This window comes from Rhinolophus sinicus, chromosome 3 (assembly GCF_057876585.1).
Source record: "Rhinolophus sinicus isolate RSI-liver-muscle chromosome 3, RSI-T2T, whole genome shotgun sequence".
In the NCBI taxonomy this organism is placed as follows: domain Eukaryota; kingdom Metazoa; phylum Chordata; class Mammalia; order Chiroptera; family Rhinolophidae; genus Rhinolophus; species Rhinolophus sinicus.
In genome coordinates, this window is record NC_142503.1 from 117,821,748 (window position 1) to 117,837,970 (window position 16,223).

Sequence of the window (16,223 nt, forward strand, 5' to 3'; positions counted from 1 at the left end):
GCCTCAACTTCAAATTTATTTCTGTATTTTATGTTAATTTTACAGTACTAAATATATCCTGAATTGTACAAATAAAAATATTCTGAACTTTACAAATAAATACTTGCAGTTGGAAACAATTTGCAATTAAATGGTTGTAGGACTTTCATAGTTCTTTTTAGGTTTCTAGCATTCTTAGAATGCTAATTTAAAGTCCTGTCCCTATCTCATTCCCTTTTTTTTCAACAGGGATACAGAGTCTAGAAAATGTTATATAAAATTATACAGCTATACAATGAAGGGGCTAATATTTTAAAATCTGTTATTTTTAATTAAAGTTCCCCTCTTTTTCACTTTCTGTTATTCCCTCAATGTGCAGTTTTCCCAAACTTGTCTATATTACAGTATTTTTTTTTACTATTTTCCTTTTATCAGATTTCCTCATTTAGTTTTAAAAATCTTGTGCTGTGTTTTTTGTATGACTTCTTAAATCTTTTAAAAATTAAGAGGAGTTATAATGTGTGTATAGTTCATTAGCATTTAGGAAATTTGACTTATATTCCCTTGTCCTTCTGTTTATCTGTAGCTGACTATGTGGTGTGTTTTCCTCAAAATTTTGTTCCAGGTTCTTTACAAAGAATGATTAAATGTGGAAACTCTCAAGAAGAACTATTTTTCTGACCCCAGAATTTAAGGGACTGAAATTAGATTTTTTTAAATTGGAAAGGCATATTTGAGATTATTTACCTAAATCCTCTTCTTTTATAGATGACAAAACTAACACCACAAATCAAGTAACTTACCAGAAAGTAATTTACCGTATACAGAATAGTGCTACTCCTATCATACCATGGTAGTAATTTCTTTAACATTACCTTAAGACTTTTCATCTTCAGTCATGATGAAAATTCTATTATTAGAATATAGAGTTTTGTAATATTTTCTTTTAGCTTCATTTCTGCTTCTGTGATAATTTTTCTTTCATTCCTTTGTTTTTTGATTAAAAAGTATTTACTTGTGTAATTTTTGTCTCAGGTAAAATAGACATTATTTATTTGTTTATTTATTCTTTAAATAGACAATTTAAAACATTAAGGCTTTATGGAGCAAACAATCCGATGTTATTTATTTATTATTGAAGTTCAGAGCTAATTCACCTGCATTATTCTTTTACCCAGATTTAATTAGTAACTTGTTTATTCTGCAAACATACTGAAAAACAAATCTAATTATAGGTGGGTAGATGACTAGTAAGTATCACTGTATCACTTAGATGTTGAGTTATTTGCATTCCCATTTACCGATAGTTATTTAGAATGGCTTCTAAATGAAGCTCTATACCCAGATTTTAAGCAATTCTGTATGTTACTTGTGGAATGCTTTGGATTCTGCCAGTATTTGTTGTTAGAAGACAAAATATCAGGTTAATGATCATGATATTCTTCCCCTTTTGTTTATATTTTAGAGAGCAGCCGCTAGTTTGGTATCCAGAGAAGAAAACAAAAATGATAATGCTGATAAAGCAGATAGGACTACAGAACCAGAACAGTCTCATTCTAATACAAGCACTCTCACGGAGCGAGAACCTAGCTCATCCAGTCTCTGTAGTATTGATGAAGAACATCTCACGGACATTGAAATAGTTCGCAGAGTTTTTTCTTCCAAAAGAAGTAATGTAAACTTTGTCACAGAGATATTTCGTCAGGTAAAACACCTCTCGGTATTTTTAATTTATAATGAAGACTTCAATCTTTAATGTGGAATATACTGACTTTTAACTATTTAAAATTTATTCTTTATGAAAATGGTTTTTAAAGTTCATATTTAGTTTTTTAAATTTGCTACATTTAATCCTTTAATATTTTTTATTTTTTTGTTTATGATGGTTTTAGTTTAATAACTGTCCCCACCCCCATACTTTTTCTGTTACCTGAAAATAAGACCTAGCCAGACCGTCAGCTCTAATGCGTCTTTTGGAGCAAAAATTAATATAAGACCTGGTATTGTATTATATTATATTGTATTATATTGGTCATAAGATAACATATTATATAAGACCAGGTCTTATAGTAAAATAAGGCCGGTTCTTACATTAATTTTTGCTCCAAAAGACGCATTAGAGCTGCTGGTCCGGCTAGGTCTTATTTTCGGGGAAACACGGTATCAGAATTTTCTTAGTTACTCATTTTGTGGCTTGAAACTTTTCTTCCTATCACTTGATTAATAAATTATAGTAAAATCATTTCATCTTTCACTCCCATCAATTAAAGTGGTTTATAAATATAAGAAGCAATGGTTTTATTGCCTTTATCCTCCCTTCAGAAGCTTAGTTTTGTCCTTTACGACGTTCTGAAATTAAAGTTGCTTAAGGCAGATATAATTTAGGGAATAAAGGAGAGGGAAATAAAAAGAATAAAAGCTATTTCACATAAAGATAGCTAGAAATTCCTAAGTGCATATTCTCAATTACTTAGAAATTTTGTTGAAAATAAACCTTATGAAAACTAAATAATTTGCTTTTAATAGCAAAGGTACTTAGCTTTTGCAGGTAAACATCATTGAGTTTTGAAGCCAAAGGGGATCATTCAAGCCTCAGAGCAAGTAAATGGTAGATCCAGGATTAAAACTCCCAGATCCTGGTTCCCATGTCAGTGCTCTTTATTCTGTGCCACACTGCCTTCACATGCTAGGGAGCTCTCTAGACAAAGCAAAGTCTCCTACATACTTATTGATATGTAAAACAACGCATAAAGCCGCATTTGCCTTCTCAATGTGAGGTAAAGAATCACACTTGTGGTAACATTTTGTCCAGCTTTCGCAGTGGTTCTGGTTGCCAAGTTTAGGGTTTATGTTGACAGAATATATGATAAATGGGAAGGGGAAGATATTTGACAAATAATGTTGGAATATATTGCTTGTGGGAAATTTTAATGCTTCTAGAACTCTTCAGGTTTCCTAGTTCTTGAGTTGGTTTGAATAAGTTTATTTTTCTAGGAATTTGTCCGTTGAATTTTAGATTTGACATAAAGTTTATTACATCCTCTTAACAATTGTTTTAATCTCTGAAGCATTTATATTCATATTCCCCCTTTTTATTCCCGTTAGTCTTTATTTGTCCCTTTTTTGCTTTTTTCTTGATTTTTGTCAGAGATTTGTCAATTTTGTTAACCTTTTCAAATAATGAAAACCAACCTTGATTCTTGTCAGAGATTTGTCAATTTTGAAAACCAAACAGTTATTTTTTATTGTTTGATTGTACTAATAATTTAGAGATCTTTTTGGTCTGAATTCTGCTGTACTTTGTTTCTATATGCTCTTTCTCATGGTGCTATATTCTTGTGATTGCAGTATTTTGTGATTTTAGAAGTTCAGAAATTTGATTCAGAGCTTTTTTGCTTCTTCTTGATTTGGTTTTTTAAAGGTTGATTCCTCTAGAGAGGAGTTGGTTTGTTTCTTCTAGATGCAAAGAAACACTACCAAATCTCACATTAAACTGAATTCTCAATTTGAGTTTCAAGCCAGCTAGATAATAGAAACACACAGTATAAACCTGTAGTAAGGCTAGTTTTTGGTTCCTGTGTCTTTGGGGGAGATTTTTGTTGTTATTTTTGTCTGCTCTGCATCTCTGTGGGTAGTTTTCATTGCAGATTTTTAAAGGGATAGGTTTATTTCTAATTCAGCATCATACTGATGATACATAGTCCTTTGGAAACCCAGCTTTGTTTAGAGGTTTCCTGTTGTTCTCCTTCCTTTGTCCATGAAAATCAAGGTAATTGGTTCTACTCAAAGTGAAAGTCAGCTTTTTTTTGCTCCTCCTAAAACCTCTCTGAATTTGGATTTCATGCAGGTTTTCATTTTTTAATATTTTTTCTACTTTTTGGCTCATAATGCATTTAAGAAGATTAAAGTTTTTGTTTTTTTTTTAAATCTATCATTTTTGTTTTTTCAATCGGAAGGTTGGTAGGCTTACCTCGTTCACCATACTCTTGGTAATAAAATCCCCCTCATTGTGTTTAATCATGCTCTTTATATTTTAATTTATGAAAGTCGCATTTGATATTTTTATATCTGCCTTTTCATTTTTGCAATGACTTACTTATATTTTTATTTTCTTAAGTAAAACATATTAAAATACTTACATTTCTTATTCCAATAATTCTAGCAAATTAAGTCTGCAGTTTTGACCTTGTTGTTTGTTGTTTCTGTTTACTCATCCTGTTTGTTTAGGGTTTATGTGTTATGGGCTTACATTTCTTTGGAATTTTGTGGGAATTACTGTGTGAAACTTGGGTTGAAGGATGTGTACTTCCAGAGAGGATTTGCACTTCTATCAGGTATTCCAGAGTCCTGTCACCCTAGGTTTACTTTAAGTTATAATTCTTAGCTTATGGTTTTCCCTACTTTGTAGCCCTCAAAGTTATGTGATGTCCAGCCTCAGGATATAGATATGAGTACAGTCTTCCCCTGTATTATCCTAACCCCAAGTCAATAGACACGTTTCCTCACTCACTCTTCTATGGAGTCAGGTTATTTTTTCTTCCCCTCATAGCTCATCTTTACATTGAGGTTGTAGTCTTCATTTGTGTCAGCTTTATGTGTGGGACTCTGGTAAGTCTTTCCCCTCTGTACAGGTGGCCATTTAAACCAAAGCTCTCTAAGCTGTCTGTCCAAGGCAGCAGCCTGAAGTTTCATTGCTCACTTGTCTCTGGATTAATACTCCTATTTTATTCTAGACTCAGAATATCCATACAAGCTGAGCCATTCATTTAAAGGTATATTGTATTTTTTATATGACAAATGTGAGGTGTTTTGTGCAGGAAGATTCCAGGGTTGTTGTGTTTTTTTTAATGATATGGCTCGGAACTGAAATCTTCTGAGATGTTATTTTCATTCTAACAATTAATTTTTAGAAGTGATTTTTAAGGAAGAATTTTACAGGATGGTGACTCCAGTGAACCATTCATGTTTTGAAAAGGAGTTAGTTACTTTTAAGAGTTGATTATAGTAGGAAAGCTACTTCTATGTGTTTAATACTGATGATAAATTTTTAAAATTCATGATCTGTGAAATAGTTTCTTTACTTACTTTGAAGGCTCCTGTGTTCTACAATGTAGTATAGACAAAAAAATTCTATTAATTTTCAGGTATGTAGACATATAATGATATTGCCCTTAGCAACCCCAGCTAGAGCACAAGTACTTCTATAGCTAAATGAGTTTAGTAAAAATGTCTTTATTTTTTATATTTTCATTTTTGATTTCCATCTCTCCCACCCGCCACCACCTCTCCTTTGGCAACAGCGTGTTCTCTGCATAGATGGGTTGGTTTCTGTTTTGTTTATTTGCTTATTTTGTTTTTTAAAATTCCATGTATGTAAGTGAGATCATACAACATTTGCCATTCTCTGACTTATTTCACTTAGCATAATACCCTCTAAGTCCATCCATGTTGTCGCAAATGGCAAGATTTCATTCCTTTTTATTGCTGAATGATATTCCATTGTATATACACACCATATCTTCTTTATCTATAGATATACTGATGGACATTTAGGTTGTTTCCATATCTTGGCTATTACTGGTGTGCTACAGTTAACATAAGGGTGCATAAATCTTTTCGAATTTGTGTTTTTGTTTTGTTTAGATAAATACCCAGAAGTGGAATTGATGAATCATGGCAGCTCCATTTTGAACTTTTTGGAGGAATCTTTATACTGTTTTCTATAGTGGCTGTACTAATTTATAATCCTGCCAACAGTGCACAAGGGTTCCCTTTTCTCCACATCCTCCCCAGCACTTGCTATTTGTTGATTTATTGGTTATAGCCATCTGACAGGTGTGAGGTAATACCTCATTTTGTTTTTAATTAGGGATGTTGAACATCTTTTCATATGTCTGTTGGCCATCTGTATGTCCACTTTGGAGAAATGTCTGTTCAGGTCCTCTGCCCATTTTTTAATTGGATTGTTCCTTTTTTTGGTGTTAAGTTGTATGAGTTCTTTATACATTTTGGATATTAACCCCCTTTATCAGATGTGTTATTTTCAGATATTGTCTCCTGTTCAGTAGGTTATCTTTTCATTTTGTTGGTTTCATTCGCTGTGCAAAATCTTTTCAGTTTGATGTAGTCCCGTCTGTTTATTTTTTTCTTTTTTTTTTATCTTGCTCAAGGAGATATATCCAAAAAGATATTGCTAAGTGTGATGTCAGAGTTTAATGCCTATGTTTTCTTCTAGGAGTTTTATGGTATCAGGTCTAACATTTAAGTTTTTAATTCATTTTGAGTTTATTTTTGTATGTAGTATAAGAAAGTGGTCCAAATACCTTCTTTTTTTTTTTTTTTTTGCATGTATCTGTCCAGTTTTGCCAGTGAAAGAGATTGTCTTTACCCCATTGTACCGTGTTTCCCCTAAAATAAGACCTAGCGGGGCAATCAGCTCTAATGTGTCCTTTGGAGCAAAAATTAATATAAGACCCGGTCTTATTTTACTATAATATCAGACTGGGTATAATATAATGTAATGTAATGTAATTGGGTATAATATAATGTAATATAATGTAATGTAATATAATATAATAAAATAATAGACTATCCCAGGTCTTGTACTAATTTTTGCTCCAAAAGACACATTAGAGCTGATTGTCCGTCTAGGTCTTATTTTCAGGGAAACACGGTATATACATGACCCTTTTGTCGCATATTAATTGGCCCTATAAGTAAAGATTTATTATGAGCTCTCTATTCTATTCCATTGGTCTACGTATCTGTTTTTATGCCAGTACCATACAGTTTTGAATATTGTAGCTTTGTAGTATAGTGTGATATCAGGGAGCCTGATACCTCCCACTTTGTTCTTAAGGACTTCTTTGGCTATTTGGGGTGTTTGTGGTTACATATAAATTTTAGGGGTAGTTCTAATTCTGAGAAGAATGCCATTGGTGTTTTAATAGGGATTACATTGAATATGTGTATTTATTTAGGTAATGAGGACATTTTTATATTACTCCTTCCAGTCTGTGAATAAGGTATATCCTTCCACTTATTTGTCTCTTGTTTAGTTTATTTCTTCAGTTTCTTATAGTTTTCAGAGTATAGGTTTTTTACCTCTTCAGTTAAATTTATTTCTAGGTATTTTATACTTTTTGATGCAACTGTGAATGGAATTGTTTTCTTCTTCTGATCATTTTTTATCGGTGTATAGAGTTGCAACAGATTTCTCTATACAAGGTCTGATTAAAAAATGTGGTGAATATTTACATTAAAAAAATTTATTACAGTAAAAGACACATTGCCATTAATCCCCCTCAGAATACTTCCCCTCACTTTGGACACACTTATCCCATCGTTCTTGCCACTTTCTGAAAGTGCTGAAAGTCCTCTTTCATGAGTGTCTTTAGTTGCGCTGTTGTGTCTGCCTCGGTGTCCTGAATCAATTCAAAAGGTTTTCCTTTCGTGGTCATTTTGATTTGGGGGAAGAGCCAGAGTCACATGGTGCCAGATCTGGGGAATAAGGTGGAGGAGGACATACCATAATTTGACAGAAATTGCTGTACACCTGAAACAATGTATGACACGGAGCATTGTCATGATGGAGGATGAAGTAAAGACACTCATGAAAGAGGGCTTCCAGAACTGTTTCAGAAAGTGGCAAGAACGTTGGCATAAGTGTGTTCAGAGTGAGGGGGAGTATTTTGAGGGGGATTAATGGCAATGTGTCTTTTACTATAATAAATTTTTTTATTTAAACATTCACCATATTTTTCGATCACACCTCATATTGATTCTGTGTCCTTGTGAGATTTTTCACTTTCTCATATTTTCTTATTTCTAGTTACGGTCTTTCCTACTTAAAGAAGACCCTTTATCACGTCTTGTAAAGCTAATTTAATGATGATGAAGTCCTTTAGTTTTTGCTTGTCTGGGAAACTTTATCTCTCCTTCAATTCTGAATGATAACCTTGGTGGGTAAATTATTCTAGGTTGTAGGTTTCTTTCTTTCATCACTTTAAAATGTCATGTCATGCCCTTCTGACCTGTAAAGTTGCTGATGAGAAATCAACCGATAGCCTTATTGGAATTTCCTTTGTATGTAACTCACTTGCTTCGTGCTTCCTTTAAGATTTTCTCTTTTTCTTTAACTTTTGCCATCTTAACTACATTGTCTTGGTGTGGGTCTCGTTGGGTTCATTTAGTTTGGAACTCTCTCCTTCCTGGACCTGGATGTCTGTTTTCTTCATCAGGTTAGGAAAGTTTTCAGCCATTATTTCTTTGAATAAATTTTCTGTTCTTTACTCTCTTTCTTCTCCTTCTGGGATCCCTATAATGCAAATGTTTGAGTGCTTAATGTTATCCCAGAGGTCCCTTAAACTGTCCTTGTTTTTTTATTCGTTTTTCTTTCTGCTGTTCTGATTGGTTTATTTCCACTAGCCTGTCTTCCAGGTTGCTGATCCATTCTTCTGTGTTAGCTAATATGCTGTTGATTCCTTCTAATGTGTTTTTCATTTCAGATATTGTATTCTTTGGGTCTGCTTGGTTCTTATACTTTCTGACTCTTTGTTGATGTTCTCCGTATGTTTCTCTCATGTTTGGTGAGCATCCTTATGACCATTTCTTTGAATTCTTTTTCAGGTAAATTACTTATTTCTGTTTCCCTAAGGTTTTTTCTGGAGATTTTTCTTGTTCTTTTATTTAAGAGATTGTCTTTTTATTTTGTTTGACTTTCTATGTTTGTTTTTATGAATTAGATAAGATAGCTGTCTCTTCCAATCTTGGAAAACCAGCCTTATGTAGATCTGGCTCTGTGTAGACTGTGTGTAGTTTGGCTGGGTCGGTAGTTTGGCTGAAGCAGGTGCTTCAGACATCTGGGGATACCTGGCCTACTGAACTGGAGCAGCTCTGGGTGGAGAGACCAGGTGCATGTAGTAATTAATGTCCTGTTGATCCTGTTTGCACCATTTGTTCTGGCTGAAATGGGTTCAGGAATATACTGCAGTAATCTTGCAGGCAGGCGAGAGCACCTGGATAGAGCCCCAGCCACTCTGTGGACGTGGAGGGGGATGTAAACAATGGCCCTTACTGGCGCCTCAACCCTGGAGAATTCCCATAGTCCCCCAAAGAGCTCCCACGTCTATCTAGTCTTCTCTGTACCGTCTCTCTCTCTTTTTTGTTGTACGAAGGTGATCCCATGTAGAAGAGACCTCTGTGTAGGCTTTATGTGCCATGTAGTTTTGGGAAGCCACTTGGAGCCCAGCAGGTGCTTATGGCACCTCAGGCACTAGCCTGCCATTGCTGAGCATTTCTTGGTAGGACAGCCAGGTAGGTGGGTGTGGTGATGCCCTGGTGTTCCTGCTTGCTCCCTTTGTTTAGAGGCTAAAGGCTCCAAGCAGTGGAGCTGTGAACTGAGCTGTGTAATCTTGCAGGTGGGGCACAGCACAGGGATAGAGCTCCCGCCTCCCTGTCAAAGTGGAAGGGAATGTAAACAATGGTACTTACTCGCTCTGTCCACCCCTGCCTGGAGAGTTCCCATAGCTCCCTAAGGACTCCCTTGGTTTCCCAGCCTCTTCTGTTGGGTCTCTTTCTCTTGTTTATTGTCAGACAATGTTCATTCAGTGCTCAGTTGTCTCACAGGAGTAATTGCTAGACGTGTATATTTGATTTTGCTCACAGGCATGGGGAAGTTCAGCATCCTCCTAGGCTGTCACCATCTTGGACCTCTGCTTTTAAAAAATAATTCCATCCTCATAGCCTTCACAATGAACTGTTTTCACTGTCTGGACTTTTGTCCTTAAACCTTCCTCTCTACCCTTCTCTTCTTCTCTTTCAATTTGGCTGCTCCTCAACAACCTTTAGCTCACAGCTTAAATGTGACTATACAACAGTATCCTTTGCATGCCTGCCCTCACCACCCTCACCCACCAAAAGACAGACAAATGCACCTGCATGCGTACAAACACACACACACACACACACACACACACACACACACACACACACACACAAAGTACCTCTTTTTTGCTGTTTTTGAAAACTGCTCTTCTTCATAGTACCTCTCCTGAGTTTTATAATTATTTAAAAAGTATTTGTTTAATTTTGATCTTTCTGCTATCCACCATGAATACTTCTGTTATTCATTCATCATTGTATCCTTAGTGCCTGGCATAGAGAATGTATCAACTAAATATTTGCTGAATGAATCAAGAAGTTCAGTAATTGTTGAGTGACAGGCATTTTGTCAGTGCTAGCTGAGATCTAACATGTATTTCTAGTAGCTAAGTCTTGAGATAATTATATAACGTATGGTGTCTTTTTAGAGGTGATGTAATGATTGTGAGTTTTATCTCAGATGGAAGTATATTTTTTGTGTTTCTTTAAAACAGAGATACAACTATAAAGTGTAAATGCCCAAATCATTTGAAATGATAAAATTTTTTCTATATCTAATCAAATAGGAATAAATACATTCCAGACATTAGCCCCCTATTTTATGAGAAACCCAGTGTGCTTTATGTGGTCAGTAATTGGAGGCTACAGGGAGGAGCCCCAAGTACTTTGATATGAGAATAACAATGTGAGACTGCAATAGTTTAACCCATAAGAGCACCACAGGTTTTACATATATATTTATCTGTTTATGTGTATGTGTAGATACTCATACATGTATGTATATATGTATACATAGGTATATAGTATATATTTATTTATATATATATATATATGGGTTCAGGAACATACATGGATTGCACAGTGTAAGTTCTGAGAAGTTCCCACGACGTTTTCAGTTCCATGAGGTCAGAACTATTTTTATTGCAATACTACGATTTTATTGACCTTTTTCACTCTCATTCTTTCACAAGTGTACAGTGAAGTTTTCCAGAGGATACCTGATGTGATATTGTATCTGATTGAATACTAAAGCAAGCAGATATGAGAATCCAACTGTCTTCTATTAAGCTAAATATTAAAGCGATATGCAAAAATGTAAAACAGTGCTACTCTTCTTTTGGGCATTGTGTTATTTGTGTTAACATATAGTATGTTACAGGTTCTGAGGCCAAAATGCGAACCACAGCTTTAAGGAGACAAAATTCCCAGATCTGCTAAATGCTCTCTGTACTTGATTAAATCTTAAAGAATGTCCATCCTGATCTGGGTTGGGTAATAACGAAAGCATTTAAAAGAATATTAGAGACCAGCATTTTTTAATGTTTAGTCACTGAAGAAGAGAGCCTTAACTATCAGTAAATCAGATCCCATTGGCAAAGTCCATTATTAGAAAACCCGGTTACTAGAATACCAGGTTATTTCTTTCTGAAGCTAACAGCATTAAATATTTGTTTTTCTGTATCCAGTTGTTTTGATTCTTCCTCCATGTAGTTTTCTGATTATGATATAGTTTTATGGTCATAGAACCATAAAACTGGAGATGACCTCATATTCGAGTATATCTATCTACAGAGAGATTTGAATATTTCTGCCTCTGGTTATAGTTTCCCTTATTATCAATTAATAATTGATGTCTGATTATGAGTGGTGCTTTTTCATAGAGGGATAAGGTGCCAAGATGTGGATTTGAATGTTCTGGTTTCTGTGACAATATTTCTTATTGTAAGTTTATAAATTGACATTCTGATTTTCATGTGTCAGTTTTTTGCCATGGCTAATATCAGTGTTTCCTCAAGATCTGTATTTAGTGTGTTGGTAAATCAAATTTTGGGACCTGTGAGAACAAAGGTTATATACACTCTGGTCTTCAGTAAATTCATCAAGCCACTTGGGCTATAGTATGACAATTTATACAATAATAAATATCTTAGTTCTGGAGATTACCAATATTTAAAATTTTTTAAAATATTTTAAATAATTTTAAAATGAATTTTTTAGAGCAGTTTTAGGTTCACAGGAAAACTGAGCAAAAAATACAGAGTTCCCATGCTGTTTAAAAATTAATCTTTAGAGCAGTTTTAGGTTCACAGCAAAACTGAGCAGAAAATACACAGAATTCCCATGCTACTTAAAAATAATAATAAGTTAATATTTTAGTATCTGAGAATAAAACTTCTTTGAGATTATTTGACCTTTTTTTTTTTTTTTTAATTTAAATTGAACCTTTTTAAGGAAGCCTGAGCTGTTGCGGCACTTGTACAATAGTCTACAAGCAGGCAGTGATGATCAAAATCATGCCATTGACCATTAAGCTGCTGGAATATGAGAGTGAGAATTTAAGGATGGGTTTGTTAGATGGAGAAAAGTAGTAATGTAGTTAGTTGCTAGGGAATCAATAACAGCAAATATTGGGTCGGTGCAAAAGTAATTGCGGTTTTTGCAATTGTTTTTAACCTGTTAAACCACAATTACTTTTGCACCAACCTAATAAAAGGATGACTACTAAACAATATAAAATATCTTGTTGATATTACATAGTAACTTTACGTCATTCTCTTGAAAAGCTGATTTTCTTGGCTAGTTTCATACAGATAAAATTATTTGACCCCATGATTATTGTTAAACACACGTACTGATAACTCCCGAGTTATCAGGTTTTAGGTAAAGATCTTAATTTTTAGAGTTGAAGTTAATAGGTAGTGGATGTAAAACTAAAAATAAAAAGCAATTTAATTCCATTTCTCTTTGTAAATAAAAAGTAGAGTAAAAATGTTAACACATAAACCCAAACATGCCTAAGGAAAGGACTTTGGATGTTGAGATTAAGATTATTTTTACTGTTTTATTTTTGCATGTCTAAATTGTATAAAAAATTTTTGCTGTGAAATGTAGTATTTTTGTGATGAGGAAATATGTACTTTTGTTTTAAAAGTTAAGGCAACCTAGAAAATACCTAAAGGAAAGAATAACAGATAATTCCTTTTAATTTGCTAAGTATTTGTCTTAGTATTTAACTTATATAAAAAGAAATAAGAAAGCGGTAACTTTTTTTTCCGTATGCTTAGAAAAGCTAAGTTGCTTTGTTTCATGTGATTTTTTATTCTTGGAGTCAGAATTAATTTTATTTTTCAATTAAAATCTTTATCAAAATGTATTTCAATAGTAACCTAAAACAACAACATTGTAAGTTACAAAATGTGATTTATTATGGAAAGTTGTATTTACATTGAGATTTGTTTGACCACAGGTATTTCAAGAAACAAGGAATGCTTTTATGCTGAGACAGATAGTACCGTGAAACAAACCTTTGCTCCTTGCACTTGAAATCAGTGTCTGTCTTCCAAAAGCATTTCTGTTTCAGTGTATTTACAAATTATTTGGAGACAAAAGGCTTTTCTGACAATGAATTGTTTAACTTTTCTAAAAATCGTCTATATCTCCCATTTTATAACAAGATAGACATGTAGGTTGGGGCAAAGGAAAAGGTATTATCTCTGTTCTCTTCTTTTCACTAGGCATTTTTACTACCGATTTGTGAAGCAGCAGCTATGAGAAGAGTGGTAAAAGTATATCAAGAATGGATCCAGCAAGAGGAAAAACCTTTGTTTATGCAAGAGCCTGAAGAAATTGTGACCTCTTCTTCAGACTTACCTTGCATTGATAGTGTTACAGACCATGATATTTCAATGGAAGAAGGAGAAAAGAGAGATGAGGTAATGATAAGACTTACATATTTTAGTATACGTTTAATAGATTAGATTTTCACAAAAGTGTAATAATGTGTTAATACACATACACTTACTAAATGGGAAAGTATACTTACCTTTCAGTGTATTTTACAGTTTAGATAATGTAACAGTTATCTCAGTGCCTTATCCCAAAGCTCTTTGATGTCACAACTTTAAAAAATAAATATTGAGGTTATATACTGATTCTTTATATCATTGTCTAGATTAAAATTAGACACTGTAATAAAAAGTGTAATATTCAAAACTGGTACTAGATCGAAATGGATGTTGTAGTACATACTTCTTAGAGTGATTACTAAAATACAATTCCTTCTTGCGTGTCTTATTCTAGGACTGGGTACCCAGCACAAATCAGAATATTGTGAATTCTTTCTTGGAAATTTTTGTAGAATAAAAAAAAAAAAAAGCATCCTGATCTGCTAAATAAGTTGGTCTGTGATAAGAAAGACTGGAGTTTACTCACAGTGAGGAAAAGATGAGAGAAAAGAGAGTGGAAGTGGAATTTGGGTCACTGGTTCCTTTTATTATTGGAACCTAAATGAATTAGAAGCCTAAATGAATTCTTATACTTTGGTTGTTTAACTCTTGTCATAGGTCAGGTTCTCACCAAAAATTGGAGTCTGATATTGACATGTATCTTGCCAAATTTAGATAGGAGCAATTTGGTAATGTTTATTCACCTTGTGGTTAATTTAACATCATCAATGGAATTTATCAGGATACTAACCTATGAATAAATAGGCCACATTCCACAGGGATTCGATGAATCAATATATATGTATATATATGATATATGCTGGTATATGTAGAGCAATCTCCCCTATGTCTAAGAAGGGAAAAATGTAAGGAATGTAATTGAAGTAAATAAAATTAACCATATAAATTATGAAATAATACTTATAGTTCTATTTGTTATATACTAATAAAAATATCCAAGTTTTTCATCAAGCTAGAAGATAAACCTATCAGTCAAAATAATTTGTTTTGCCCAATTTTTTTGTCATGAGTTTATAGCTCAGTACTGATCCTACCCTGTGTCATTTACTGTCCTTAAATAAAAATGATAGATAATATAATCTGTCTACATACATAATTTAACAAACAAACAGTTGAAAGAGGTCAGAAGGCAGGCAGGAAAGAAGGAAGCTCCAAATGCAGGGTGATGTAGGTGTATTGTACAGGTGTGTTCTGCTGCTTACTCAGCTACTACAACCAATATTCCCATTAGAGATGTGAGTTTTCAAAATGCCAATAACTCTTGCTAATGGAATGAACCAAAAACAAAAGATAGAGTCATTCATTGATTTATATTTCTGATGAATTCAATATATTAAAAAATCATTTAAAATTTGGTGTTAATTATAAAATAGAGTTGTTATAGATTCAGAAAATTATAAATGGTGTTTTTGTTCACATAGTACCTGTGAAACATTTGAAGGAGAGGCTGAATGCAAGACAGTTTGTGTATGTGCAGACTGTCATGCACCTACTAGTATGTTCAGCATTCCCTGGCTCATCCCATTAAAAATTTCAGTGGTATTCTTAAATACTTGTGACAACAGAACACTCCCACAAATTTCAGAGTGTTCTATAAAACATGGTAATGCCCACATTGAGAACCAGTGTCGGAGGTATTAATATAAACATGAAAAGACATTATTTCTACCTTCACATAAGTTACATTTTAGCAAGAAGACAAATATGCGAAGTATATAGTTATTGCTATGATCCAGAGTGGGAAAGAGGGAATACCTAACTGCTTAGGGAAGGCATCATTTAGGAGGTACTATAATATGAAGAGCAGGTAACAAACGGGAAGGGAACCACACAGTGTGAATACAGTCTACAAAGATATGAGAGACCTTGAAAATATTTGTATTTGGCTGTAGCTAAGACCCAGTGGGAGAGAATGATAGGAAAAATGTGAGATAGGCAAGAACTAGACTCTGTTCAGTGACTTGTAATGGACTTTGATTACATTCTAGATGCTGTAAAACCTTTGAAGGACTACGAGTAGAAGAATGGCATTGATAATTATATATTTTAGGAGGATTATACCAAGTCCAGAGCGAAAAATAGATTGGAGGCCATTCTGGAGGCAAGGAGACTAGTTAGGAAGTATAGGTATTAGCAAAATTCAGAAGGGAGCTAAGTACCTGACATAGAGAAGACAGTGGCAGTTGCAATGGGAATATAAGGGAGAAAACAGATATATGATTTGGCGGTAAAATCAGTATGTCTCGATTAATTGGCTGAGAGAAATGAGAAGTGGGGAGGTGTCCCGTTTTCTTTCTTTGGCAACCAGGGTAGTTGCCATTCACACTTGAACAGGAATTTTCAAAGTGAAAGTTTGGTGTTGGTGGCCAAGGTGGCTAGAGGGGTTGGTAGGAAGGGGAAGGACATCGTTAATAAACTTACTTTTAAACATCTTAACATCTTGAATTTGTGGTGCTTGTGGGTCATTCAGGAAGAACTGTTTAGAAGATACTTGACCATAGGAGTATGGAGCTCAAGAGAAAAGTATTAAGAGTTGACTATAGTGTATTGTTTTTGCAACTCAGCTGAATTCAGTTCTGCCCCTGGTAATGGCAGAGTCGTTTGTATTAGACTGAA

General features: G+C 34.0%; 1 protein-coding gene across 14 annotated transcripts in view; it reads left to right on the forward strand.

Annotated features, from left to right (window-relative positions):
* RALGAPA1 (Ral GTPase activating protein catalytic subunit alpha 1) overlaps window positions 1-16,223 on the forward strand; it is a 212,644-nt gene that overhangs the window by 41,593 nt on the left and 154,828 nt on the right. For all 14 annotated transcript variants that reach the window (XM_088796874.1, XM_019750420.3, XM_019750426.3 and 11 more), the window contains exons 10-11: window positions 1,445-1,684; window positions 13,377-13,574. In XM_088796874.1, the coding sequence (XP_088653000.1) occupies window positions 1,445-1,684; window positions 13,377-13,574 (438 nt within the window). The remainder of the gene's footprint in view (window positions 1-1,444; window positions 1,685-13,376; window positions 13,575-16,223) is intronic.